The sequence below is a fragment of the Epinephelus fuscoguttatus genome, linkage group LG3 (genome assembly GCF_011397635.1).
Source record: "Epinephelus fuscoguttatus linkage group LG3, E.fuscoguttatus.final_Chr_v1".
NCBI classification, from domain to species: Eukaryota; Metazoa; Chordata; class Actinopteri; order Perciformes; family Serranidae; genus Epinephelus; species Epinephelus fuscoguttatus.
In genome coordinates this window covers 8,867,111-8,894,845 of record NC_064754.1, presented here as the reverse complement: position 1 = coordinate 8,894,845, position 27,735 = coordinate 8,867,111, and the positions used below count along the sequence as shown (strand labels likewise).

General features: G+C 39.4%; 1 protein-coding gene across 11 annotated transcripts; it reads left to right on the top strand.

Moving 5' to 3' along the window:
- Nucleotides 1-490: 490 nt before the first annotated feature.
- Nucleotides 491-27,735, top strand: LOC125885501 (contactin-1-like). 11 transcript variants are annotated; one of them, XM_049571072.1, is made up of 10 exons: nucleotides 576-620; nucleotides 7,304-7,603; nucleotides 7,680-7,913; nucleotides 21,969-22,073; nucleotides 22,330-22,539; nucleotides 23,229-23,555; nucleotides 25,356-25,704; nucleotides 25,796-25,853; nucleotides 27,004-27,194; nucleotides 27,602-27,735. In XM_049571072.1, the coding sequence occupies exons 1-10, from the start codon at nucleotides 596-598 to the stop codon at nucleotides 27,627-27,629; spliced, it is 1,827 nt and encodes a 608-aa protein (XP_049427029.1). In that variant the 5' UTR covers nucleotides 576-595; the 3' UTR covers nucleotides 27,630-27,735. The 11 variants fall into 11 exon arrangements, with proteins under 11 accessions (XP_049427030.1, XP_049427028.1, XP_049427029.1 ...); XM_049571068.1 differs by lacking the exons at nucleotides 576-620; nucleotides 7,680-7,913 and adding exons at nucleotides 7,010-7,226; nucleotides 21,586-21,819; XM_049571067.1 differs by lacking the exons at nucleotides 576-620; nucleotides 7,680-7,913 and adding exons at nucleotides 7,010-7,226; nucleotides 13,720-13,953.

Here is a 27,735-nt window from a genome sequence, read left to right as displayed (position 1 = left end):
TGTTTCATTTGCAGCTGTAAAAAGCTTTGTAAAAATAATTTTGCCCTCAGAAACATGTTTTACCCTGCATTAACTGAAGTGTATTAAAAGATGAAAGACATTACATTTGTGTCTTGGTGCTCATTTTTCAAATACAGTCCAACAAAGACAACTTCACATCTCTCCACTCCCACTCTGGTCCCCATGACATCTTTGTAATGATACAATTTCATTATATCATATAGATATACAGCAGTTAAACACTGCTACATGAGCAAATACATGTGAATAACTGAAAACAAAATACTAATAAATGTAATACAATTTTTTTATGTCAAAATATGACTTTAAATAACTACTGCTTTACATAGATTCTTTGCCACAGATCTCTTTTTACTGAGAAGAAAAATGAGGAAGGAACTGACATTTTGGTGTCAAAGCTACATGCAGTTTGTCTGACAGCACATTAATCAACAGTTCATTCTGTCTCTGAAAGAAGACTGCCGTTGATTTTGACCATTTCTTTTTATTGTTTATGTTTTAAACGTTTTTTAAAAACGCAGCAGTTGTGATAAAGCCAACAGCCATGTTGTTGGCAGAAGCTGGATGTGTGTTTATGGCTTTTATCCTGTACATCTCAGGTATGAATGACTGTTTTTCACCTTATATGTTGAGTAAATTGAAAAGTGATGTTTGCTGATGAAATCTTGTGTTAAAGGGGTTCAGGGACAAGAAAACAGCATCTGTGCCTTAAAAGGTTCATCAGTGGATCTGCCCTGCTCAGCTGAACGCCCCACTTCAGGAAATAAATGGTACACTGTCGAGAGGGGAGACCACAGGTATATTCAGAAAGAGGTCTCTCTGGATGGAAATCGTGTATCACACAAGACTGAAGATAGTCATCCAACTCTGACGATCAATGATCTGAGAGCAAGTGATGCAAACTTTTACTGCTGCAGAGAGACGCCTAACAACACAGAAAGCTGCTGGCGCCACAACACTGAGCTCCATGTTGCAGGTACAGTGGCCAGTAATTTATCACTTTAAGACCAACATCAGCACATGAATTCTTATTTTATACATCATCATCTCAGACCTGCAGGTGAAGGTGATTCCCACCACAGAGGGACAGACAGTCACACTGATATGCAACACCAGCTGTCCTCTGACTGAAAACCCTGCAGTCTACATCTGGTACAAGAACAGAGAGTTCCTCTATCAGGACTGGTCTCCCTGGTACCACCAGCTGGTCAGCAGTGAGGAAGCAGTCACATACTCCTGTGCTATCAAAGGCTACGAGCATCTCAGAGCTCCTGAAGTCTCAGTGGGTGAGTGACAGCACTTAGCTCCTTATATGATGACACTTCTTTTTCACTTATTTTTCGTGGTGTTTTCTGGTCAAGGGGAAAAGAAAAGAAAATGTGGGGGGTAAGAGATACACAATGGTACAGAACAGGGTTTTTTAACTAACCAGTCAATAGGTTACATCCTTTGGTGTATATGATACATATTTTCCAATGTTTTGCTTATTGATCAAGTCGCAGTCTTAAAGAAAAGGTGATTGTCTCCATCCAGTGAATTTCGTTAATAACTGCAATCCAGTCGTCCTTTGAAGGGGGGCTCACCTGTAGCCACCTCTGTGTGACTGCTGTCTTGCTTTTGGCCAAAATAATTTTGTCCTGAGTCATGAGATTGTCTGGGGTTTTGCACAAGTAAAATATGACAAGAGAACAATTGACTTCTATTCCTAAGATGTTATTTTTTGGCAATCTCCTGCCAATATGGATAAATTAGTGGGAATTCCCAAAAAATATGAAACTGGTCTGCTATTGATTTACCACACAGACTGCAGCATTCATCCCACCCCTGAGACCGCTGTTGTATAAAATTCAGTTTAAGAGTCCCAAATTATTGTATTATGTTTTTCCAGCAGAACTCCCACCAGGGTCTTGAATTGGTGGTCCGAGCTTGACCCTCCCAAATATCATTCCAATAATCATCCGATATCTCCAGGCCTGACCCCTCTCCCATTTCTGTTTGACCTGGGCAGTAAAATCATTTTTGGAATTTTGTAATCTGTGACATATTCAGGATACAAGATGTTTGTTGTCTTTATTCTTATTTCCATCAGTTATTATATTAATCACATTTGGTTCACTATCCTCTGTTTGTTTAATATCTTTACTGAAGTGGTCTCTGACCTGGAGATCTAAAAAAAATCATTTTTAAAAGATTTTACACATTTGAAAGCTGGTCAAAAGACTTCAAGTCATTACCTACAGCTATAGTGCAGTAAGCAACATGTTACACTTTCAAGACAAAATGGAATCATTGAAGAACTTATGACATGCTATTACTAATTAAAATACTGAATCTCATTTCTTTGTGTCCAGATTCTGTCACATCGACCTGCTTTACTGTGACCTATGCTGAAGGGAGGATGTGTTCTGATAGGCAGACACCCTGCTCCATCACATATCCCAGAGGTCAAGTTTCCTCAAACATTCACAAACCTCTCACTCTCAGACCCTTATTCATTTAATTCACCTTATTTCACATGGCACAAATTAAAACTGCATTTATCATCTCCCAACAGAAGTACAAGTTCAAGGGAATTCTACAACACTGACCTGTACCACCAGCTGTCCTGTGACTGACCCTAAACCTGCCTATAGGTGGTACCAGAACAGACAAATACTCTCTGTAAGTCAACAGTTAACAGTTATTGGCTCTGCTGAAAGCATCTCCTGTGCTGTAAACGGCCTCGAGGATCTGCTGTCTGCTGAAGTCTGTGAGTATGAGCCTTTAATGTACTGTACATTCTGTTTTAACTTGTGGAGAGGTGTGCTGGTGTCATAAATCTAAATTTGTGAAAAACTATGAGCAATAATGACCTGAGGAATGTTCTAGTCTCATAGGGGCGGATTAAATAACACTTCTGATGTTCAGTTTAATGCAGTAACCCTCAAGTAATTCTGTGAATCATAATTTCATTAAATTAATCGATTCAAACTGGAAAATAGAAAGAAAAAGATTTATGTCTGTTTTTCGAGGGTGTTACGACCCGGCTCAAGTGGACATAACAAAAGAGAGACACACCATGATGAACGGTTAACAAAAGATATTTTATTGGAAGCAAATCAAACCAAATTAGACCAAATTAGCAAATAACTAAATAAGAATAACATATGGAGTGTGAATGTCAGTGATATCAGTACTATGTGTGAGTACTGAATGATGGGTGTGGGAGAGTGTGTAAGTGTAAGTGTAAGTGTTGGAGAGTGCATCAAAGCAAAGAAACTAAAACATTACCAAACCAGACCAGAGTGGTTGCCTGTAGGAAGAAGCAGAGGGTGAGTGAATGAGTGAGCACAGCTTTTATCAGTTTCAGTGCACCGGGCCCAGGTGTACTGAGTCAAGGCAGCTTGGGAGAGACGGGCCTGAGACACTCTCACAGCAGACACACCCCTAGATGACACAGGGATCATCACAGAGGGTATCAAAAATGGAAAATGAGTGTATGTTTTTCTGTTTTCTTGGCTGTCAAATCACTACTGAAACTGTGTTGATGACATGTGGCCACTAGATGTCCATGTTGACTGAGAGCACGTCAAATCAGTCAGCAGAGACAGTCAGAGAGCAGAGGAGCAGTGTCTCGTCATAAAACTTTAAACGACAATTGACTGCCTGAAAACATTTGTCTTTGACCATGAAATGTTCTGATTTTCTTGTTTATCGGATTATCTACTTGAGACGAAAACAGGAGAACACACAACCTGTGTCCATTTTTTGATGCAACAAAAATCAAAAAAGAAATGATTTGATTCTTTTTTGATAATACCCATTTTCATTTTTCAGATTGAATGAAACCCCAGAATAAAGGGGCAATGGAGTTAAAAGTCATCCATAGTCAAAATCACTAAGACTGAGACTCACTTGTGGTTAATTCTGTCAATGAGCAGTAATATTCCCTTATCCTCAAAGAGCTACTCTAATCTTTCATCTATATTTCAGGTTTTGAGAACAGTAACTGCTTCAGTGTGAATTACGTCAGAAGGAGAATCTGTGCTCTGCAAGGCTCTTCAGTGAACATTACAAGTGAATACACGCATCCCCACAACCAGCAGCCAACTTCTAAATCATGGTTTAAAATAAATAAAAATGGGAAGGAAAAACCTGTAGAGCTGGCTGAGGCTGCACCTCATGTGAAGTTTGATGACAACATGAAGAATCAGCACATCCTGAGAATCAATAACCTGGAGAAGGATGACTCAGCAGAATACACATTCAGACTCAAACGACCTAATGGAGGATGGAAAGAGTCTGACTTTTCTGGAGTAACGCTGGTTGTCACAGGTAATTCTGGAGAATAAATACAATGCTGATGGTGCCAGGGTCATTGTAAAGGTTTGTCTTAAAAAAAGGAACCACAATGACTTTGCACATGAACAGCTGACTGTTAACGTTTTAGGGACTTATTTTCTATGTTTCGGTTACATTCAGGCAACTGACATATTAAATCCTCCTTCAGGCCTGAGAGTGAGGGTGCATCCTGCAGAGGTGACAGAGGGCCAAAATGTCACTCTGAGCTGCATTACCAGCTGTCCTCTGCCTCACAACACAACCTACATCTGGTACCTGAACAGTCGACCTTTGACCGAGCCAAGAAAGCACAACAAGACACTGATACTACATTCAGTCAGCAGTCAGCATGCAGGAAGCTACTCCTGTGCTGTTGAAGGTGGCATTACATCTGGTGAAAAAACTCTCACTGTCCAAAATGTTACACAGAAACAAACACCAGCAGCAGCAGCAGCAGCAGCAACCGTCACACGAGTCTGTATTGTTCTCCTGGTTACCATACTTCTTGTTGTTATCTTCCTTTGGATTAGGTGAGCAACACTGTGTTGTGCTGCACAACAATTATACTCCACTCTTAATCTGAAATTGCTTCTAGACATATATGTTTATACTTTTTTTTCCCTTCAATAACCAGAAAGAAGAGGATTTCAGGTCAGTCTCCTGAAACTCAAGCAATGGACAACACAGAGCAGGTAAAGATCAGACATTTCTTCTTCTTGAACAACATTTTAGTCTTCATCGTAGGATTTAAAACTCTTGACTGCAATCATTATTCTGACTAAGGCTGTTAGGTCTTTAAGAGTTACTCCTGCCAATTAATACCCACTGTGTAATGTTGTATTTAAATACTGCTAACCCCCCAAATGTCATCAGTCTGGTTGTCAGTACAGAGGTTACATGTGCTATGTAGCTGATATTGTTCATCTTGTCTCCTCATCAGCTAAACCCTGGTCATGAGTATGAAAACATGTCAGCTCGACCAACAGAGCAGGAAGAGCTTCACTGCAGCAGAGTCCACTTCTCTATGACCCAGCCAGAAACTCTTGACCTCCCCATCCAACCACATCAGCCCGAACAACAGGTGCATGTTGCTCATGCTACTGTCAACTTCAGTTCCAACACGGCCTCTGAGTGAGCATCTCTTTACATAACTGATTCAGGATCTACTTAGTGGCCTTACTCATCTTGATCAGTGGCACAATTTTCAACAACCTGACTTTCACAGTTCAAGCCCTCTAGTCTCCACCAATATTTCACTTCACTCCATGTCTCACAGAATTCCCCAAAAGTTCTGACCCTTGCAAGCAAACGCTAATCAGGTTAAAACATCTATCAAATGCCTAATATTAGTTGGCTTTGAACAGTGCACGTGCTAAAAAGTCTAACCACAAAGACAAATGTGAGAAATGCTGCCTCAGTAATGCTTCAACTGTCTTTTCTAAAAATGACACGACACAAACTTGAAGAGGTCAAAACACCAGTGATACTAGTGGTCAGACTTTAAAATGTGTCAGATTCAAGAAGAAGAGCAGCTAAAGAGCTAAACAACAGTGCAGCACAGTATATGACACATATAATGCAATATGGGGAGGCAGTAGCTCAGTCCATAGGGACTTGGGTTGGGAACGGGAGGGTCGCCTGTCCGAGTCCCTGTCCGGACCAAAATATGGAGCGTGGACTGGTGGCTGGAGAGGTGCCACTTCACCTCCTGGGCACTGCCAAGGTGCCCTTGAGCAAGGCACCAAACTGCTCGGGGCGCCTCACCAAGGGCAGCCCCCTCACTCTGACATCTCTCCACTTTGTGCATGTATAGGTCCTGTTTGTGCAAGTGTGTGTCTTTCGGACCTGTGTGTAATTGACAAGCAAGAGTGAAAACATTGAATTTCTCCTCAGGGGGATTAATAAAGTAAATAAACTTAAACTTAACACTGGAAGAAAGATTTATGAACAGATTCATGATGTAAAGGTGAAAAGGCAGCAGATTATGTTCTTCACTGGTCCTCTCACTGCTGAATCATTTGTAATGAACTTTTAAGGCAGGTTAAGTCGCCTCTCAAGGGCTGATATGCTGTACAGATGACTTGAAATTATGTCTTAAATAGATTGAGCAACAGTGTTACCAGACCACAATGCAATGCTGAAATGTGGGTGGCTCTGTCATGTAAGCTTATTGACACATTTTGGGGGGTTTTTTCCTGGTGTACTGATGTTGCATTACTTTCTGTTTCATTTGCAGCTGTAAAAAACTTTTGTAAAAATAATTTTGCCCTCAGAAACATGTTTTACCCTGCATTAACTGAAGTGTATTAAAAGATGAAAGACATTACATTTGTATCTTGGTGCTCATTTTTCAAATACTGTCCAACAAAGACAACTTCACATCTCTCCACTCCCACTCTGGTCCCCATGACATCTTTGTAATGATACAATTTCATTATATCATATAGATATACAGCAGTTAAACACTGCTACATGAGCAAATACATGTGAATAACTGAAAACAAAATACTAATAAATGTAATACAATTTTTTTATGTCAAAATATGACTTTAAATAACTACTGCTTTACATAGATTCTTTGCCAAAGATCTCTTTTTACTGAGAAGAAAAATGAGGAAGGAAGTGACTGCTTGGTGTCAGAGCTACATGCAGTTTGTCTGACAGCACATTAATCAACAGTTCATTCTGTCTCTGAAAGAAGACTGTCGTTGATTTTGACCATTTCTTTATATAGTTTATATTCTAAATGTTTTAAAAACGCAGCAGTTGTGATAAAGCCAATAGATAATACAATCAACTCTATGACTGGAGACTGAAGACTGAAACAGCCATGTTGTTGGCAGAAGCTGGATGTGTGTTTATGGCTTTTATCCTGTACATCTCAGGTATGAATGACTGTTTTTCACCTTATATGTTGAGTAAATTGAAAAGTGATGTTTGCTGATGAAATCTTGTGTTAAAGGGGTTCAGGGACGAGAAAACAGCATCTGTGCCTTAAAAGGTTCATCAGTGGATCTGCCCTGCTCAGCTGAACACCCCACTTCAGGAAATAAATGGTACACTGTCGAGAGGGGAGACCACAGGTATATTCAGAAAGAGGTCTCTCTGGATGGAAATCGTGTATCACACAAGACTGAAGACAGTCATCCAACTCTGACGATCAGTGATCTGAGAGCAAGTGATGCAAACTTTTACTGCTGCAGAGAGACGCCTAACAACACAGAAAGCTGCTGGCGCCACAACACTGAGCTCCATGTTGCAGGTACAGTGGCCAGTAATTTATCACTTTAAGACCAACATCAGCACATGAATTCTTATTTTATACATCATCATCTCAGACCTGCAGGTGAAGGTGATTCCCACCACAGAGGGACAGACAGTAACACTGATATGCAGCACCAGCTGTCCTCTGACTGAAAACCCTGCAGTCTACATCTGGTACAAGAACAGAGAGTTCCTCTATCAGGACTGGTCTCCCTGGTACCACCAGCTGGTCAGCAGTGAGGAAGCAGTCACATACTCCTGTGCTATCAAAGGCTACGAGCATCTCAGAGCTCCTGAAGTCTCAGTGGGTGAGTGACAGCACTTAGCTCCTTATATGATGACACTTCTTTTTCACTTATTTTTCGTGGTGTTTTCTGGTCAAGTGGAAAAGAAAAGAAAATGTGGGGGGTAAGAGATACACAATGGTACAGAACAGGGTTTTTTAACTAACCAGTCAATAGGTTACATCCTTTGGTGTATATGATACATATTTTCCAATGTTTTGTTTATTGATCAAGTCGCAGTCTTAAAGAAAAGGTGATTTTCTCCATACAGTGAATTTCGTTAATAACTGCAATCCAGTCGTCCTTTGAAGGGGGGCTCACCTGTAGCCACCTCTGTGTGACTGCTGTCTTGCTTTTGGCCAAAATAATTTTGTAAATGTATTTGTCCTGAGTCATGAGATTATCCGCGGTTTTGCCCAAGTACAATATGACAAAAGAACAATTAACTTCAATTCCTAAGATGTTCCTTATTTGGCAATCTCCTGCCAATATGGATAAATTAGTGGGAATTCCCAAAAATGTGAAACTGGTCTGCCAGTGCCAGAACTCCCACCAGGATCTTGAATTGGTGGTCCGAGCTTGACCCTCCCAAATATCATTTAAATAATAATCCGATATCTCCAGGCCTGACCCCTCTCCCATTTCTGTTTGACCTGGGCAGTAAAATCATTTTTGGAATTTTGTAATCTATGATATATTCAGGATACAAGATGTTTGTTGTCTTTATTCTTATTTCCATCAGTTATTATATTAATCACATTTGGTTCACTATCCTCTGTTTGTTTAATATCTTTACTGAAGTGGTCTCTGACCTGGAGATATCTAAAAAAAAATCATTTTTAAAAGATTTGACACATTTGAAAGCTGGTCAAAAGACTTCAAGTCATTACCTACAGCTATAGTGCAGTAAGCAACATGTTACACTTTCAAGACAAAATGGAATCATTGAAGAACTTATGACATGCTATTACTAATTAAAATACTGAATCTCTTTGTGTCCAGATTCTGTCACATCGACCTGCTTTACTGTGACCTATGCTGAAGGGAGGATGTGTTCTGATAGGCAGACACCCTGCTCCATCACATATCCCAGAGGTCAAGTTTCCTCAAACATTCACAAACCTCTCACTCTCAGACCCTTATTCATTTAATTCACCTTATTTCACATGGCACAAATTAAAACTGCATTTATCATCTCCCAACAGAAGTACGAGTTCAAGGGAATTCTACAACACTGACCTGTACCACCAGCTGTCCTGTGACTGACCCTAAACCTGCCTATAGGTGGTATCACAACAGACAAATACTCTCTGTGAGTCAACAGTTTACAGCTACTGGCTCTGCTGAAAGCATCTCCTGTGCTGTAAACGGCCTTGAGGATCTGCTGTCTGGTGAAGTCTGTGAGTATGAGCCTTTAACGTACTGTTCTGTCTGTTTTAACTTGTGGAGAGGTAAACTGGTATCATAAATCTGAATTTGTGTAAAACTAGAAGCAATAATGACCTGAAGAATGTTGTAGTCTCATAGGGACGGATTAAATAACACTTCTAACTGATGTTCAGTTTAACGCAGTAACCCTCAAGTAATTCTGTGAATCATCATGTCATTAAATTATTCGATTCAAACTGAACAGAAAGAAAAAAAAAGATTTATGTCTGTTTTTGAGGGTATCAAAAATGGAAAATGAGTGTATGTTTTTCTGTTTTCTTTGCTGTCAAAACACAACTGAAACTGTGTTGATGACATGTGGCCACTAGATGTCCATGTTGACTGAGAGCACGTCAAATCAGTCAGCAGAGACAGTCAGAGAGCAGAGGAGCAGTGTCTCGTCATAAAACTTTAAACAACAATTGACTGCCTGAAAACATTTGTCTTTGACCATGAAATGTTCTGATTTTCTTGTTTATTGGATTATCTACTTGAGACGAAAACAGGAAAACACACAACTTGTGTCCATTTTTTTGATGCAACAAAAATCAAAAAAAGAAATGATTTGATTCTTTTTTGATAATACCCATTTTTCATTTTTCAGATTGAATGAAACCCCCGAATAAAGGGGCAATGGAGTTAAAAGTCATCCATAGTCAAAATCACTAAGACTGAGACTCACCTGTTGTTAATTCTGTCAATGAGCAGTAATATTCCCTTATCCTCAAAGAGCTACTCTAATCTTTCATCTATATTTCAGGTTTTGAGAACAGTAACTGCTTCAGTGTGAATTACGTCAGAAGGAGAATCTGTGCTCTGCAAGGCTCTTCAGTGAACATTACAAGTGAATACACGCATCCCCACAACCAGCAGCCAACTTCTAAATCATGGTTTAAAATAAATAAAAATGGGAAGGAAAAACCTGTAGAGCTGGCTGAGGCTGCACCTCATGTGAAGTTTGATGACAACATGAAGAATCAGCACATCCTGAGAATCAATAACCTGGAGAAGGATGACTCAGCAGAATACACATTCAGACTCAAACGACCTAATGGAGGATGGAAAGAGTCTGACTTTTCTGGAGTAACGCTGGTTGTCACAGGTAATTCTGGAGAATAAATACAATGCTGATGGTGCCAGGGTCATTGTAAAGGTTTGTCTTAAAAAAAGGAACCACAATGACTTTGCACGTGAACAGCTGACTGTTAACATTTTAGGGACTTACTTTCTATGTTTCAGTTACATTCAGGCAACTGACATATTAAATCCTCCTTCAGGCCTGAGAGTGAGGGTGCATCCTGCAGAGGTGACAGAGGGCCAAAATGTCACTCTGAGCTGCATTACCAGCTGTCCTCTGCCTCACAACCTACATCTGGTACCTGAACAGTCGACCTTTGACCGAGCCAAGAAAGCACAACAAGACACTGATACTACATTCAGTCAGCAGTCGGCATGCAGGAAGCTACTCCTGTGCTGTTGAAGGTGGCATTACATCTGATGAAAAAACTCTCACTGTCCAAAATGTTACACAGAAACAAACACCACCACCACCACCACCAGCAGCAGCAGCAGCAGCAGCAGTCGTCTGTATTGTTCTCCTGGTCATTATATTTCTCATAGTCTTCCTTTGGATTAGGTGAGCAACATTGTGCTGCGCTGCACATCAGTTACAATCAACTGCTAATCTGAAATTGCTTGTTCATACATATATATTTACATTTCAATAACCAGAAAGAAGAGGACTTCAGGTCAGTCTCCTGAAACTGAAGCAATGGACAACACAGAGCAGGTAAAGATCAGACTTTTCTTCTTCTTGCACAACATTTTAGTCTTCATCGTAGGATTTAAAACTCTTGACTGCAAAGGATCCAAAAAATCCCACACACTGTTGACCGGTTGTATTTAGTTTAATAATGTTCAGTGAGTACAGTAAAGTAAGTACAATTAATTTAATTTTTGGCTTCTTCTCAAAGAACAGAAATTTAGAAATTCTGCTGCACTTGAAACCTTCACCCTCTTCTGTCCTGCTTCCCTTCAGATAAACTGATTCTTCAAGTGACACAAAACATCAATTTACTGACACTGTTTGTCTTGTCTCCTCATCAGCTAAACCGTGGTCATGTGTATGAAGACATTTCCACTCAACCAGCAGAGCAGGATGAATTTCACTACAGCATAGTCCAGTTCTCTAAGACCCAGCCAGAAACTCTTTACTGCACTGTCCAACCACATCAGCCCAAACAACAGTAGAATGTCGCTCATGCTACTGTCAACTTCAGTCCCAACATGACCTCTGAGTGAGCATCTCTTTACATCACAACTGATTCAGGATCTACTCAGTGGCCATACTCATCTTGATCAGTGGCACTATTTTCAACAACCAGACTTTCACAGTTCAAGCCCTCTAGTCTCCACCAATATTTCACTTCACTCCGTGTCTCGTAGAATTCACCAGAAGGTCTCAGCCTTGCAAGCAAAAGCTAATCACGTTAAAACATCTATCAAAGAAGCAGACAGAGTTTTCCTGAAGACACAATAATGCCTCATATTAGCTAGCATGGAACACTGCATGTGCCTAAAAGCCATACCATAAATACAAATGTGTGAAATGCTGCTTCAGTGACACTTCAACTGTCTTTTCTAAAAATGACACAATACAAACTTGAAGACGTCAAAACACCAGCGACACTAGAAGTCACACATTTTTCAATGTGTCAGATTACACCTTAACACACCTTAACACCACTGCAGCACAGTATATAACACATATAACACAGTAAGAAAGGTTTATGAAAAAATTCAATGATGTAAAGGTCAAAGGAAACAGATTATGTTCCTACTGGTCCTCTCACTGCTGAATCATTTTTTAAAGCAATGTTTATGGCAGATGAAGTCGCTCCTCAAGGGCTGTTTGATTAGATTGATCGCACCTGATATACTGTACAAATAACTTGATATTATGTCTTAAATAGATTGAGCCAGGCCACAATGCAGTGCAACAAATGTGGGTGGCTTTGTCATGTAGGCTCATTAAGCATTTTGTGTGTTTTTTTATGATGTACTTCATGTTGTATAACTTTATTTGCAGCTGTAAAAAGCTTTTGTAAAACTAGTTTGCTCTCAGAAACATGTTTTACTCTGCATTACCTAAGTGTATTAAAAGATGGCAGACATAAAATTTGTATGTTCATGTTATTTTTCCCCAAACTCTTTCACATCTCTCTGCTCTGACTCTGGTAACTTTGACATCTTTATGATGAAAATATAAAGCAGTTTAACACTTTTATATGAGCCTGTACATGTTGTGACAACTGAAAACAAGACAATAATACATGGTAAGAAAATTGGTAACAGTTGTTGTGGAAGTTTCACTTACTAAATATGATGTCAAACAACTACTGCACTACATAGATTCCTCACTAGAGGTCTTTTTTTAATACAGAGGAAGGAAGTGACCCTTTGGTGTCAGAGCTGTGTGCACCCTCACATGAACCCACAGTCCCTTCTGTCTCTGTAAGAAGACTGTTGATTTTGATTATTCATTTATATTGTTTAAGTTTTTATGAATGCAGTGGTGGTACTAAAGCCATTACATTATATAACCAACATTCTGATTGGAGGCTGAAGACTTCAACAGCCATGTTTTTGGCAGAAGCTGGATGTGTGTTTATGGCTTTTATCCTGTACATCTCAGGTATGAATTAATGTTTTTATTTCACATATAATGCTGATTAACTGTTGACTGTAAATAAATACAATGTTTAAGAGCGTGCAGTAGATGTTAATTTGTAGGGAAAATACAGGAAACTGCAGGTTGATTTATAAATAAAAAAGATGACTGAATGTTAGCTTGTAATGATTTCCACTTATTCTGCTATGAGCTCTTAAGATGTGCTGCAATGTATCAGTATGATCCTTTCCAATATCATACCATCATCACTGACCTGTTAGTATAGAGAAGAAAGTTATGAGAGAGAATAAATACTTCCAGATGTTTGCTGATCAAAGTTTTTGTTAAAGGGATTGAGGGACGACAAAAAAACATCTGTGCCTTAAAAGGTTCGTCAGTGGATCTGCCCTGCTCAGCTGAACGTCCCACTTCAAGCATGAAATGGTACACTGTGTACAGGCATGGACCTAAATTCCTTCCGAAGGAGATCTCGCCAGATGAAAATCATGTAACGTACAACATGTTGGAAGAGAGAAACTTCACTCTAACAATCAAAGATCTGACAGAAAGTGATGCAAAGGTTTACTGCTGCAAAGAAACTACTGACACACCACACAACTGCAAGCAAAGTCAAATTCAGCTCCATGTGACAGGTACAGTGGTTGCCAATAATAAATTACTCAAAGAATGACAACAGTATATTAATTCTTATTTTATACATCATCATCTCAGACCTGCAGGTGAAGGTGATTCCCACCACAGAGGGACAGACAGTAACACTGATATGCAACACCAGCTGTCCTCTGACTGAAAACCCTGCAGCCTACATCTGGTACAAGAACAGAGAGTTCCTCTATCAGGACTGGTCTCCCTGGTACCACCAGCTGGTCAGCAGTGAGGAAGCAGTCACATACTCCTGTGCTATCAAAGGCTACGAGCATCTCAGAGCTCCTGAAGTCTCAGTGGGTGAGTGACAACGACTAGCTTCTTATTATATGGTGAAACTACTGGCTAAAAGTGTAATTATGTACTTTCAAGAATCATTTCATTAGTCAAGCACTGGAACCTTGAATTATAAGGACTACAACATGCAATTGCTGATCAACTAAATTCACCAAAAAATGACATTATTTCTTTTTGTCCAGATTCTGTCACATCGACCTGCTTTAGTGTGACCTATGCTAAAGGGACAATGTGTTCTTATAAGCAGTCATCAGTGGATGAGCCCTGCTCCGTCACATATCCAACAGGTTAATCATCCACAAAACACAAACGCACCTCCACACCTCTCATCCCTTTCTTTCCGGTTTCATTGTGCTTTGAGTATATATCTAATAATTAATGTTTTAATGTACATGCTTATTTAATGTAATAACTGATGAAAACTGTATTTGTCATCTCCCAACAGAGGTACATATTCAAAGGACTCCTGCAGATGGACAGGACCATGTCACACTGACCTGTAACACCAGCTGTCCCCTGACTCCCATTATATGGTATAAGAGCAGACATTTACTTAGACAGTTTGAGAACCATCAGCTTGTAGTTCCCACCGTCTCTGCTGACAGCTTCTCCTGTGCTGTAAAAGGCCTCGAGGATCTGCGCTCTGCTGAGGTCTGTAAGTACAAACTAACTTATGATCTGTTAGAACTTATGATATGGGATATTTGAGTTAATGGTCTGAGAAATATGATGATTTTAATACTGATTCATCCTCACAGGATGTGTACAAAAAACAGAGGCACTTTAGAGTGTAATGCAGTTGCTGTGAAGTAGTAATCACAAATGATTACTATGATTTAATCTTTTTAGCCTGCAGTTGTTTGTCGCACTGATTTATGTATCTTGTTAAGTGTCTTTCAGTCTCTGTTATCGCTGGGATCTGCTGCTGACCACTAAACATTGACATTGGTGTTTGTCTAGACACCATGCATTATGATATTCAATATTATTACACAGTAACGATGTTCCATTGTGAATAGTAATTGTAAGTAATTGTTTGCTAGATCACAAACACTTTGTACATTTTGTCAAAGGTTAATGAAATTAAATATCGATCCAATCAGGTTGTATCTTTTTTGGCCTGGAGCCACAAATTTAAACAGACTCCTATTCGTAATAGGTTCTGATGGAAAAAGTATTTTAGACATACAAGTTTGAGACTGGCAGGTCCTGATGTCTATCATTTATGTCTAATACAAAGCTGACATCTTCTGCCATACAGGAATCTTAGATTAAATATTATGTAAAGTGACTTTCAGCGTTACTTAAAATGTAACTGGCTCTTGTCTTTCATCTACATTTCAGGTGCTGAGGATACAAACTGCAGGACTGTAAATTATGTCAGCAGGAGAATCTGCGCTCTGGAAGGTTCTTCAGTGAACATTTCAAGTGAATATTCTAATTCTAACTATGGGCAGCCAAAGTCAAAATCATGGTATAAAGTAAAGAGAAGTGTGGAGGGAGAAGTTGAAAAGCCACTTAAGGCTGTAGGTAGAGTGAAGTATCATGACAACATGAAGAATCGTCACGTCCTGGGAATCAATGACCTGAAGAAGAATGACTCAGCAGAATACAGATTCAAACTGCAGACAGACGATGGATGGAAACCTGGAGTGACTTTGGTTGTCACAGGTAATTCTTTCGATTAAATCTGTTATTTTTGTATTGTGAATTATTGACGTCCACACCATGTACTACCAGCAGTTAACACACTGAAAGGTCGATTCATGCTTAATGAATTCTAAATGAGACTAGCTGCAGTCTACTGCTTCTTCTAATGTTTTCCTAAGGCTGGGATAGGTGGCTGGGAACACAAAACATGAGACTTCAACACTAAAGTTTACAGTTCATGCCAAATCTCCTACAAACAGATGATACTGGTTATATCCTGGTTATATACACCTTCATGTTGTACAGTTAAGCATGACAGTGATCTTTCTTTAACCCTTTGTACTACAGTTTTAGTTGCCTACACAGAGAGTCCTGACACACCAAGCCGACAGTTGGCCGTTGATCAATGTTTGTGTATCAGTGGGTTACCCTAGTTTTTGCAGTGTGTCCCACACTGGTAGCACTCGTCGGCCCTTGTCTGCTTTCTCTGGCTGATTCAGCATGTTGAGTCGCATCAGAGACGACGGGGTCCATCGATGAATGATATCACTCTGACTGGCAGTTCAGCTCAGCACATGCTAAGAGAAACGGAAGCAAGAAAAGCAAACAAATGGCTCAAGAGGGCATGAGATCAAAACAAACATGTCATATTGCATAAGGTTATGTTTGTAGCCCGTGCTTTTTGGCAGAAATGGTTTCTAACTGTTTATATTATTGTTTGCTGGCGCACGGTAAATATCCTTTGTACTTCCAACATTGGGCTGTGTTGTTAATGTGCTAACTGAGTTTTGAATCCGTGCTGTTGATCTCCTGGTGTATGTGATGTGTTCATGTGCCGCTTTTTGGCTGAGACAGAGGCAATGACAGATGATGCAATAGTCAGCCTTTGTCGCCATTAGTTCATTGATGCATGTTTGGTGTGTCTGGGCCTTAACATCGAGACGGCAGACCAGAAAACACTTTTCATGAGTCTTTTTGCCTCTGTGGGTTGTTTTACTGACAAACAACCTATTTTTCTGTTTAGGTAGGAGGACCTGGGAGATGATACATCTGTTCTTTATTTACTGACCACTTAAACCATCTTCCAGGTCTGAAAGTGAAGTTTGCGCCCTCTGCTGTGGTGACAGAGGGCCAGAGAGTCACACTGACCTGCAGTACCAGCTGTCCTCTGCCTGACAACACAACCTACATTTGGTTCCTCAACAGTCGACCTCTGACCCTGACAGAGAACCAAAACAAACACCTGGTTCTGAACCCAGTCAGCAGTCAGCATGCAGGAAACTACTCCTGCGCTGTCAAAACTCCTCAAAACACCACCTCCCGTGAAAAAACTCTCACTGTCAAAAGTAAAACGGGAAAAAGGACACCAGCCACAGCTGCAGGACTCTGTGCTGCTCTTCTGCTTTTTATACCCCTCGCTGTCTTCTTGTGGATTAGGTGAGCAACACTGTTCTCTGTTTCATAGCAATAATATTCAAATGCTAATATGACATGACTTATTCACTCACATATTCATTCATATTATAAAACAGAAAACATAGGGCTTCCAGTCACTCTCCAAGAACTGAAACATCACACAACATGGAACAGGTAAAAAACTGATTTATTTCACAATGTCTTATATCTTGCTTTTCTTCAAAAGGAATGATCATGTCTTCACAGTCAGGACGGCTGCTTAAACTTCCTCCTCTTACCTTTTTCTCTCTCTCGTTTGAATCATTCCCTTCTGATGCTGAAGCATTTTATTCAATTCTGCTCAACTCCTGCACCTGGTCCCATTTCTAACTGTTTTATGCTTTCTCTGACGTTCTCATTTGTTAAATTAACTTTTTTTCTCTCCCCCAAGTGTCACTAAAGCCCACATAAAGAAATACAGGTTTTATACTGTGACACATTACAACCTGCATGTCATGCTAACAACCTCGGATTAAAATCTTCTTTTACTGCAGTCCAGGTTCGATGGCTACCGTACGTCAACACTTAAACAATAAATCGGACTAACATCAGCCTTTTGTTATTTATTGCATATCAGCCGGTTGTGATGTTCATCATTGATAGGACAGAGAATTCTCCAGGACTTGTATGTCAAAACACTCCGTATAACCTGCAACTAAGGATTACTTTATTTGCACTGTTTTATTGAGCCAGTAGATCTATACTTCTTCTAACATATCTTATGGGGTAACATGCTCCATACATTTGCAAACTATACCTAAAAAGGCTTTCAAAAACCTTTCACACCTGAGCTCTAGTTTCATTTTATAATGTTCTTATTGGAGAATCAGCCAAACTTCTGCTTGCAATATGATATAGAGTAATTTTATTTGTCTTGCCTCCTCAGCTAAACCCTGGTTCCATATATGAAAACATCTCAGGTCAATCAAGAGAGCAAGATGACAACCCCTATAGCAGACTCCACTTCTCTAAGGACCACACAGATGCTCTCTACTCCACCATCAAGCCAGTATCTTCTAACTAAATTAAACTTTGTTGCCATGGTATTTTGCAAGGGACCCTCCCCTGATAGTCTTAGTGACTGTAACCTTCTGTATTTATAATTCATAAGTATCTATTAGGTGCAATTATTCAACTGCCGCAGTGTTCTGTGCAGTTATTCAACTGCTGCAATGTTCTGTGCAATTATTCAACTGCAATATTTCTCAGTATACGACTTTATCATGCACGTAACTGTTACTTTTATTCTATTCTTGTTTATTCTATTGATGTATATATTGTCGTTAAATTTCACACTTAGAGCCTCAGCACAGTGACAATATATATTTTATTTTTAATATTTTTAAATCTTAAGTACTAGTGTTGAACACTGTGGCATAATGCACATTCTATTTTTTTTATTTTAATGTACATTTTTATTTCCATATTATTTTACTGCTTTATATTTACATACTGCTATTTCATACTCTTATTCTTACTTCTTCTAATTATCTATTCTATATATCGGAGCAACTGTAACAAATCACAATTTCCCCTCAGGGATTAATAATTCTGATTCTGGACAACGTCAATATCACAGCATCAACAGGCAAGAGTAAAGCTGAGTGCAAACATAATAGTGACTGCCTATTTTTTTCTTTTGAACTCAATGGGAAAATTTTCTGCCTGATCTGCCAGACTTAACTTTCACACTTCAAGGCTTCTAACCTCCAGCAGCTTTTCAGTTTACTCCACTGATATGGACCACAAGCTTCCCAAAAGTACTGAGCATCTCAAACAGAAGCATTCCATTAAACTTTAGCTCTTTACCACACGTCCTCAAATATGAGGTGCAATGCATTTTTGCCTGTGTGGAGGATGCATGTGGACCAGCAGAATGAAGAGCTATATATCAGTAGAGTGCAGCATGCAGCACTGTCTGAAAACTCCGAAGAATGTCCCTCAATCACCAATGTCAGTCTAAGTTGTTTTTTTAAATTATTTGTTCTTCAGAAAGATCAGTGGAAAAGTCTACGTCAGATTCACTATGTGTTCTTAAACCACACAGTTGTTCACACCAGTGGTCTAATAATAATGAATCACCTTTTATGGTAAACTGAAAGCATGTGCCAGCTGTTCCTAATGAGCATAGGTAAATGCCCATAAAATGACATGAGACTGCAGGGCTGTGTGCACACAAAGAAAAGGAAGAAGAAAAAGAACAGTTGAGAAAATTAAGTCCATAATGCCCAAAAGTCTAAAGAGGGTGGAGCACCAGACTTATGTACATATATATATACAGTATACACATACAAAATATGCATTAATCAACCACCCGACCCACCAACTGTCAACTTTATATTAGCACAGTTGTCAGGACTGCGGACAAAGATGAGCGCTCATCAATGCATTGTCTCTGGAAGTTATTAATAAGTTTCTCAGAACGCTGCCTTGTAACTGTGTGTCCCACCCACTGAACCGTCCATGATATCTAGTGTAATCAGTCACTAATTATAAGATGGCATGGTTTCCATTAACATAAGTGATGGGACTTACAGTGTTAGTCTAATGTTATTTTTAAAAGACCATAGTTCTTTCTGAAAAGTAATAATGAAAATAATGATGAAAAAATACTAATTATAAAAATATTATTGTAATTAATATCCTATGATATACAACTGTAGAACTGACCTAAAACCTAAAAACAAATCCCAAATAAGAAAACACTGATGAATGTCAGAATCTTTGTGAACACTGCAGGTTTTAGGTAGACATTTCTTCTAAAGAATAGTTGGTGAATGCAGCTCAGTGTTTTGCAAACAGATTCCACTTTTTACACACAAGAAGGCCACAGATCAGGTCCTTTTGACCTTTTTATTGCTGAATTGGACAGTTTGAACGCCCCAGCAGGTGAATTAGTGTCTCAAAAACGTTAACATCTTAGAATTTCACAAGATTGTGAAAATAAAGCAATATTGCACTGAACTGTCTTTATCAATCTGTCTGGTTGTAACAGAACACAAGCCAGAATTTAAAAGTGACTGTGGAAACATGCAAACAACACACACACACACACACACACACACACACACACACACACACGCACACACACGCATATGCATAAGCGGATGGAGTTGAGGTTTTGTTTGTGTGTGTGCAAGTGCATTTTGTGACGATGTGTCTCAGTGTCCGACTGGTTTGCTACATCTAATTTATAGTACAGATACAGTAACAGCTTGTTAACGCAGCTCATCAAAGCACTTTGTCAATGTTGTTTTACTCTCTGGATGATTTTCAGCTGTGACTGTAAAAAGAAATATTTAGACAGATTTTACTGCCAAAAATATATGTTGCTCTGCATGTGAAAAGACCACAGACATTGTGTCTGCAGCTTCCTGTCTGCAGATTTTTCCCACCAAAAAATAACCACAATCAGCTTAACATTTCTCTGCTCTCACACCAGCAATTTAAACAGCATTTTGATTAATATATAATGCAATTTACTAATGACAGATTTTAATGACTGCAATATATAGATTCCTCACTAGAGGGATTTTTTTAAAATTAAGAATAACAATGAGGAAGGAAGTGACTTTTAAGTGTCAGAGCTGCAGTTTGTCTGCCAGCTGCGCTCACACTGATCAACAGTCAATTTCTTTGTAAGAAGACTGCCGCTGATTTCAGCCATTTATTCATGTTCTTTATGTTTTATGAGTTTTCATGAAGGTAGTAATTGTAATAAAGCCATTACATTATATCATCAACATTCTGATTGGAGACTGAGGACTACAACAGCCATGTTTTTGGCAGAAGCTGGATGTGTGTTTATGGCTTTTATCCTGTGCGTCTCAGGTATGAATGACTGTTTCTTATTTCTTATATAATGCTGATTAACTGTTGACTGTAAATAATGTTTATCAGGAGTGTACAATCAATGTTAATTTGGAGGGAAAACACAGGAAACTGCAGGATGATTTATAAATAAAAAAGATGACTGAATGTTAGCTTGTAATGATTTCCACTTATTCTGCTATGAGCTCTTAAGATGTGCTGCAGTGTATCAGTATGATCCTTTCCAATATCATACCATCATCACTGACCTGTTAGTATAGAGAAGAAAGTTATGGGAGAGAATAAATACTTCCAGATGTTTGCTGATCAAAGTTTTTGTTAAAGGGATTGAGGGACGACAAAAAAACATCTGTGCCTTAAAAGGTTCATCAGTGGATCTGCCCTGCTCAGCTGAACGTCCCACTTCAAGCATGAAATGGTACACTGTGTACAGGGATAGATCTCAGTTAGTTCCAAAGGAAATCTCACCAGATGAAAATCATGTAACGTACAACATGTTGGAAGAGAGAAACTTCACTCTAACAATCAAAGATCTGACAGAAAGTGATGCAAAGGTTTACTGCTGCAAAGAAACTACTGACACACCACACAACTGCAAGCAAAGTCAAATTCAGCTCCATGTGGCAGGTACAGTGGTTGTAAATTACTCAAAGAATGACAACAGTATATTAATTCTTATTTTATACATCATCATCTCAGACCTGCAGGTGAAGGTGATTCCCACCACACAGGGACAGACAGTAACACTGATATGCAACACCAGCTGTCCTCTGACTGAAAACCCTGTAGTCTACATCTGGTACAAGAACAGAGAGTTCCTCTATCAGGACTGGTCTCCCTGGTACCACCAGCTGGTCAGCAGTGAGGAAGCAGTCACATACTCCTGTGCTATCAAAGGCTACGAGCATCTCAGAGCTCCTGAAGTCTCAGTGGGTGAGTGACAACGATTAGCTTCTAATGATATGATCAAACTTCTGGCTAAATGTGTAAATATGTATATTCACAAATCATTATTCAAGCACTGATTATGACATGTAGTAACTTATTAACTAACTTTACTGACACCATTTCTTATTGTCCAGATTCTGTCACATCAACCTGCATTAGTGTGACCTATGCTAAAGGGACAATGTGTTCTTATAAGCAGTCATCAGTGGATGAGCCCTGCTCCGTCACATATCCAACAGGTTAAACATCCACAAAACACAAACACACCTCCACACCTCTCATCCTTTTAACATCATTTTTCCTATAAGGTTTAATTTGCAATAGACAATTCATTTATTTTGATCATGTCTTTGTTTTTTGTTCAAAGCACAAAAACCACAGTCTTTCTTTATGGTTTCATTGTGCTTTGAGTATATATCTACTAATTAATGTTTTAATGTACATGCTTATTTAATGTAATAACTGATGAAAACTGTATTTGTCATCTCCCAACAGAGGTACATATTCAAAGGACTCCTGCAGACAAACGGGGCCATGTAACACTGACCTGTAACACCAGCTGTCCCCTGACTCCCATTATATGGTATAAGAGCAGACAGTTAGCTAGAGAGTATGAGAAACATCAGTTTGTAGTTCCCACCGTCTCTGCTGAAAGCTTCTCCTGTGCTGTAAAAGGCCTCGAGGATCTGCGCTCTGCTGAGGTCTGTAAGTACAAACTAACTTATGGTCTGTTAGAACTTATGATATGGGATATTTGTGTTAATGGTCTGAGAAATATGATGATTTTAATACTGATTAATCTTTACAGGATGTGTACAAAAAACAGAGGCACTTTAGAGTGTAATGCAGTTGCTGTGAAGTAGTAATCACAAATGATTACTATGATTTAATCTTTTTAACCTGCAGTTGTTTGTCGCACTGATTTATGTATCTTGTTAAGTGTCTTTCAGTCTCTGTTATCGCTGGGATCTGCTGCTGACCACTAAACATTGACATTGGTGTTTGTCTAGACACCATGCATTATGATATTCAATATTATTACACAGTAACGATGTTCCATTGTGAATAGTAATTGTAAGTAATTGTTTGCTAGATCACAAACACTTTGTACATTTTGTCAAAGGTTAATGAAATTTAATATCGATCCAATCAGGTTGTATCTTTTTTGGCCTGGAGCCACAAATTTAAACAGACTCCTATTAGTAATAGGTTCTGATGGAAAAAGTATTTTAGAAATACAAGTTTGAGACTGGCAGGTCCTGATGTCTATCATTTATGTCTAATACAAAGCTGACATCTTCTGCCACACAGGAATCTTAGATTAAATATTATGTAAAGTGACTTTCAGCGTTACTTAAAATGTAACTGGCTCTTGTCTTTCATCTACATTTCAGGTGCTGAGGATACAAACTGCAGGACTGTAAATTATGTCAGCAGGAGAATCTGCGCTCTGGAAGGTTCTTCAGTGAACATTTCAAGTGAATATTCTAATTCTAACTATGGGCAGCCAAAGTCAAAATCATGGTATAAAGTAAAGAGAAGTGTGGAGGGAGAAGTTGAAAAGCCACTTAAGGCTGTAGGTAGAGTGAAGTATCATGACAACATGAAGAATCGTCACGTCCTGGGAATCAATCACCTGAAGAAGAATGACTCAGCAGAATACAGATTCAAACTGCAGACAGACGATGGATGGAAACCTGGAGTGACTTTGGTTGTCACAGGTAATTCTTTCGATTAAATCTGTTATTTTTGTATTGTGAATTATTGACGTCCACACCATGTACTACCAGCAGTTAACACACTGAAAGGTCGATTCATGCTTAATGAATTCTAAATGAGACTAGCTGCAGTCTACTGCTTCTTCTACTGTTTTCCTAAGGCTGGGATAGGTGGCTGGGAACACAAAACATGAGCTCAGTCCATAGGGACTTGGGTTGGGAACCGGAGGGTCGCCTGTTCAAGTCCCCGTCCGGACCAAAATATGGAGCGTGGACTGGGCACTGCCGATGTGCCCCTGAGCAAGGCACTGAACCCCCCAACCGCTCAGAGAGCCTGTCATGGGCAGCCCTCTCTGACATCTCATGCACTTAGTGCATGTATAGGTTCAGTTTGTGCATGTGTGTGTTCGGACCTGTGTGTAATTGACAACAGAGTAAAAAATTTAATTTACCCTTGGGGATTAATAAAGTATATTAAAAAAATAAATAAAGTTTACAGTTCATGTCCTGGTTATATACACCTTCATGCTGTACAGTTAAGCATGACAGTGATCTTTCTTTAACCCTTGGTACTACAGTTTTAGTTGCCTACACAGAGAGCCCTGACACACCAAGCCGACAGTCAGCCGTTGATCAATGTTTGTGTATCAGTGAGTGTCTGTTACCCTAGTTTTTGCAGTGTGTCCCACACTGGTAGCACTCGTCGGCCTTTGTCTGCTTTCTTTGGCTGATTCAGCATGTTGAGTCACATCAGAGACGACAGGGTCCATCGATGAATGATATCACTCTGACTGGCAGTTCAGCTCAGCACAAGCTAAGAGAAACTCAAGCAAGAAAAGCAAACAAATGGCCAAAATCAAGACATCGTGTTTTATTACCTAAGGTTATATTTTTAGTAGTCTCACTCACCAGACTTTTCTCAAGAAAAGAAAGGTCTGGCTGGGCCGACTCTCACTTTAAGATTGGAGGAAAAAACCTGCCGGCTGCTTGTATTTCTTTCAACCAATCATAATCGTTCTGGGTGGTGTCACAGCAACGGTGCACTTGCAAAAATATTGCCAGGGGGAAACAGGTTTTGGTGTAACATGCCCACAAAAATATCGCCTACAGGACGCGAACCGTGGAAGAAAAATGGCTACATCCCCGCAAGATCAAACACCGCAAAAGTTAGTAAAGGATGTGTTGAAAACAGTTGAAAACTGCTACACAACCGGAGGTGGCTGAGAGAGGCTGATCTATGCAGCGAACTTCAGCCCACTCAGACTACATTATTAGTAACTGAGCTTTTTGGCAGAAACGGTTCTTAACTGTTTTGTTTGCTGGCACACAGTAAATATCCTTTGTACTTCCAACATTGGGCTGTGTGGTTAAGTTGCTAACTGGATAACTAATGTTTTGAATCAGTCCTGTTGACCTCCCGGTTTTCCTTTCTAAAGGCACAACACAGATTACCATCACCTGCTGGTCTGGAGAGTTATTTCCTCTCACGCAGGTGCAGAACATATGTGCTACCTGGCCATTGGCTGTAGTCTCTGTGGTGTGTTCATGTGCAACTTTTTGGCTGACACAGAGGCAATGACAGATGATGCAATAGTCAGCCTTTGTCGCCATTAGTTCATTGATGTGTGTTTGGTGTGTCTGGGCCTTAACATCGAGGTGGCAGACCAGAAAACACTTTTCATGAGTCTTTTTGCCTCTGTGGGTTGTTTTACTGACAAACAACCTATTTTTCTGTTTAGGGAGGAGGACTTGGGAGATGATACATCTGTTCTTTATTTACTGACCACTTAAACCATCTTCCAGGTCTGAAAGTAAAGTCTGTGCCTTCTGCAGTGGTGAGAGAGGGCCAGAGAGTCACACTGACCTGCATTTCCAGCTGTCCTCTGCCTGACAACACAACCTACATTTGGTTCCTCAACAGTCGACCTCTGACCCTGACAGAGAACCAAAACAAACACCTGGTTCTGAACCCAGTCAGCAGTCAGCATGCAGGAAACTACTCCTGTGCTGTCAAAACTCCTCAAAACACCACCTCCCGTGAAAAAACTCTCACTGTCAAAAGTAAAACGGGAAAAAGGACACCAGCCACAGCTGCAGGACTCTGTGCTGCTCTTCTGCTTTTTATACCCCTCGCTGTCTTCTGGTGGATTAGGTGAGCAACACTCTCCTGTTTCAGAGCAATGACATTCACACACCAACTTGGCTTCACCTATTAATGTTTATTTACTGATTTCATTAACCAGAAGAAAGAGGACTTCTAGTCAGTCTCCCAGAAATGAAACCTCAGACAACTTGGAGCAGGTAAAGAAAAGAATCTGTACACTTGTGCTACAAGAGAAAAACATCACCATATCCTTTCCTGCTTCTCTTCCTTACTGTGGACTACTTTTTTCTTAACTAAACACTTATTCTGATGACAAAGGAAAACAATGTTGCACAAGTTTCATTTGTCCTATATTTTGCTATGTAAATCTTGTTCTACTGTTGTTAATATGTACTGCAGGACTAAGATGGAAAAGAGCTGGCATTTTAAAACCTCCGTTTCCCTCCCTCCCTGAGTTCAGTGTGTTTTTTGAATGGGTTTTTGGTTAGATACCTGAAATAAGGTCTGTGGTTAAAACAAGCTTGAGATGTTTTTACATTTTGTTCGACAAAATAAAATTCATGAGTAAATACCCAACTTGTGAATTCTGAAGCGCTTATGTGATAGATAAAAACTGGCTACTTGAAAATTCAGAACGCCATCACCATTTTACAGCCTAGGTGTGGTGGTGACTTTGAAGTTATGCACTGTGGTGTTGTTTGTTTACAGCCTGACCTTCACTTTTTACTTCTGACAACAGAACTGCATTTACACTTCAATATGATCATAAAAGTGATGTTCATTTCTGGAGATTATTTGCTGAAGAAAAAACATAATAATAATAATAATAATAATACATTTTATCTATAAAGCGCTTTCCAAAGTTCTCAGAGTCACTTTACAGAAAAGGTTAAAAACACATCAAAAAACAATTTACAGCAAAAGACGTCGAAGACAAAGAGAACATGTAGGCCTTTCACAAACTTTTGTTTGCCACCGAGCTTATTATCTGCAATAACCCAAAATCCAATGAAAAATCCCACTGTTTTTTTGACAGGTGAACCAGGGTAATGTTAACTTCTGGGTCATCCTTTTAAAAGCCTTTTGTAGAATATTACATAATCATGTTGTGCGCCACTCATAAAAATACTATTTGAGATTGTGATTCTGTAAAAGCTGCCACACAATTAGGTTTTGTCTGCATAATTTTTTTCTGCAATAAATATATTCTTGATTAACTCTTCTAAAGTATCGAAGAGCAACTCCAGCCAGCTATTTCAGAAGCTGCAGTGCTGTGTTAACCCTACAACTGAGCTCGAGTGGGAATCATTTATAATGCTAATGTGATCTCTCTTGTCTCTTTATAAGCTGAACCCTGATCCACTTTATGGCAACGTCTCAGCTCAAACAACAGAGCAGGATGAACTTCACTACAGCAGCGTCCACTTCTCTCAGAACCACACAGATCCTCTTTACTCCACAGTCCAGCCACATCCCCCTCACAAAGAAGAGCACACCCCCTATGCTGTTGTCAACTTCAGACGAAACATGGCCCCTGAGTATGCATTTCTTGCTATTACAACTGATTCATGTTCTACTCCACACTGTAAAAAATTATGTAGCTTATTACAGATTGGGCTACATGATATCTTTGAACCCACTAGTACTATTTTGATAAAATATTGTTTCCATTTATATTACATTTTTTACAAACATTTTCATCTTGGGATCACGACCCATGGACAAAATTCATGGCTACTAACACCCATTGTCACATCACTAATCTGATTTGCATGAGACATTTAGGGGTGTAAAAATGGTTTACAGATTTCCCAAGAATATCATTTTAAGTGTTATTGTGCAACTGCCTCAACTGGGAAAATTACTTTTCCTAATTATATATTTAAAATACTTTGCCATATGTTTAATCCACAGTATGTTAATGCATTCTTTCCTTTACTCTCAGGCATGACGGCCAGGCAGTGGATACCTAGAATTTGTACAACACAACAAACAGAATATAACAACACACTCACCTCTGTGCAGAACTTGGAAATTATTCTGTTGATTATCTCTGGAATGCATTTACGTCTGGGGACT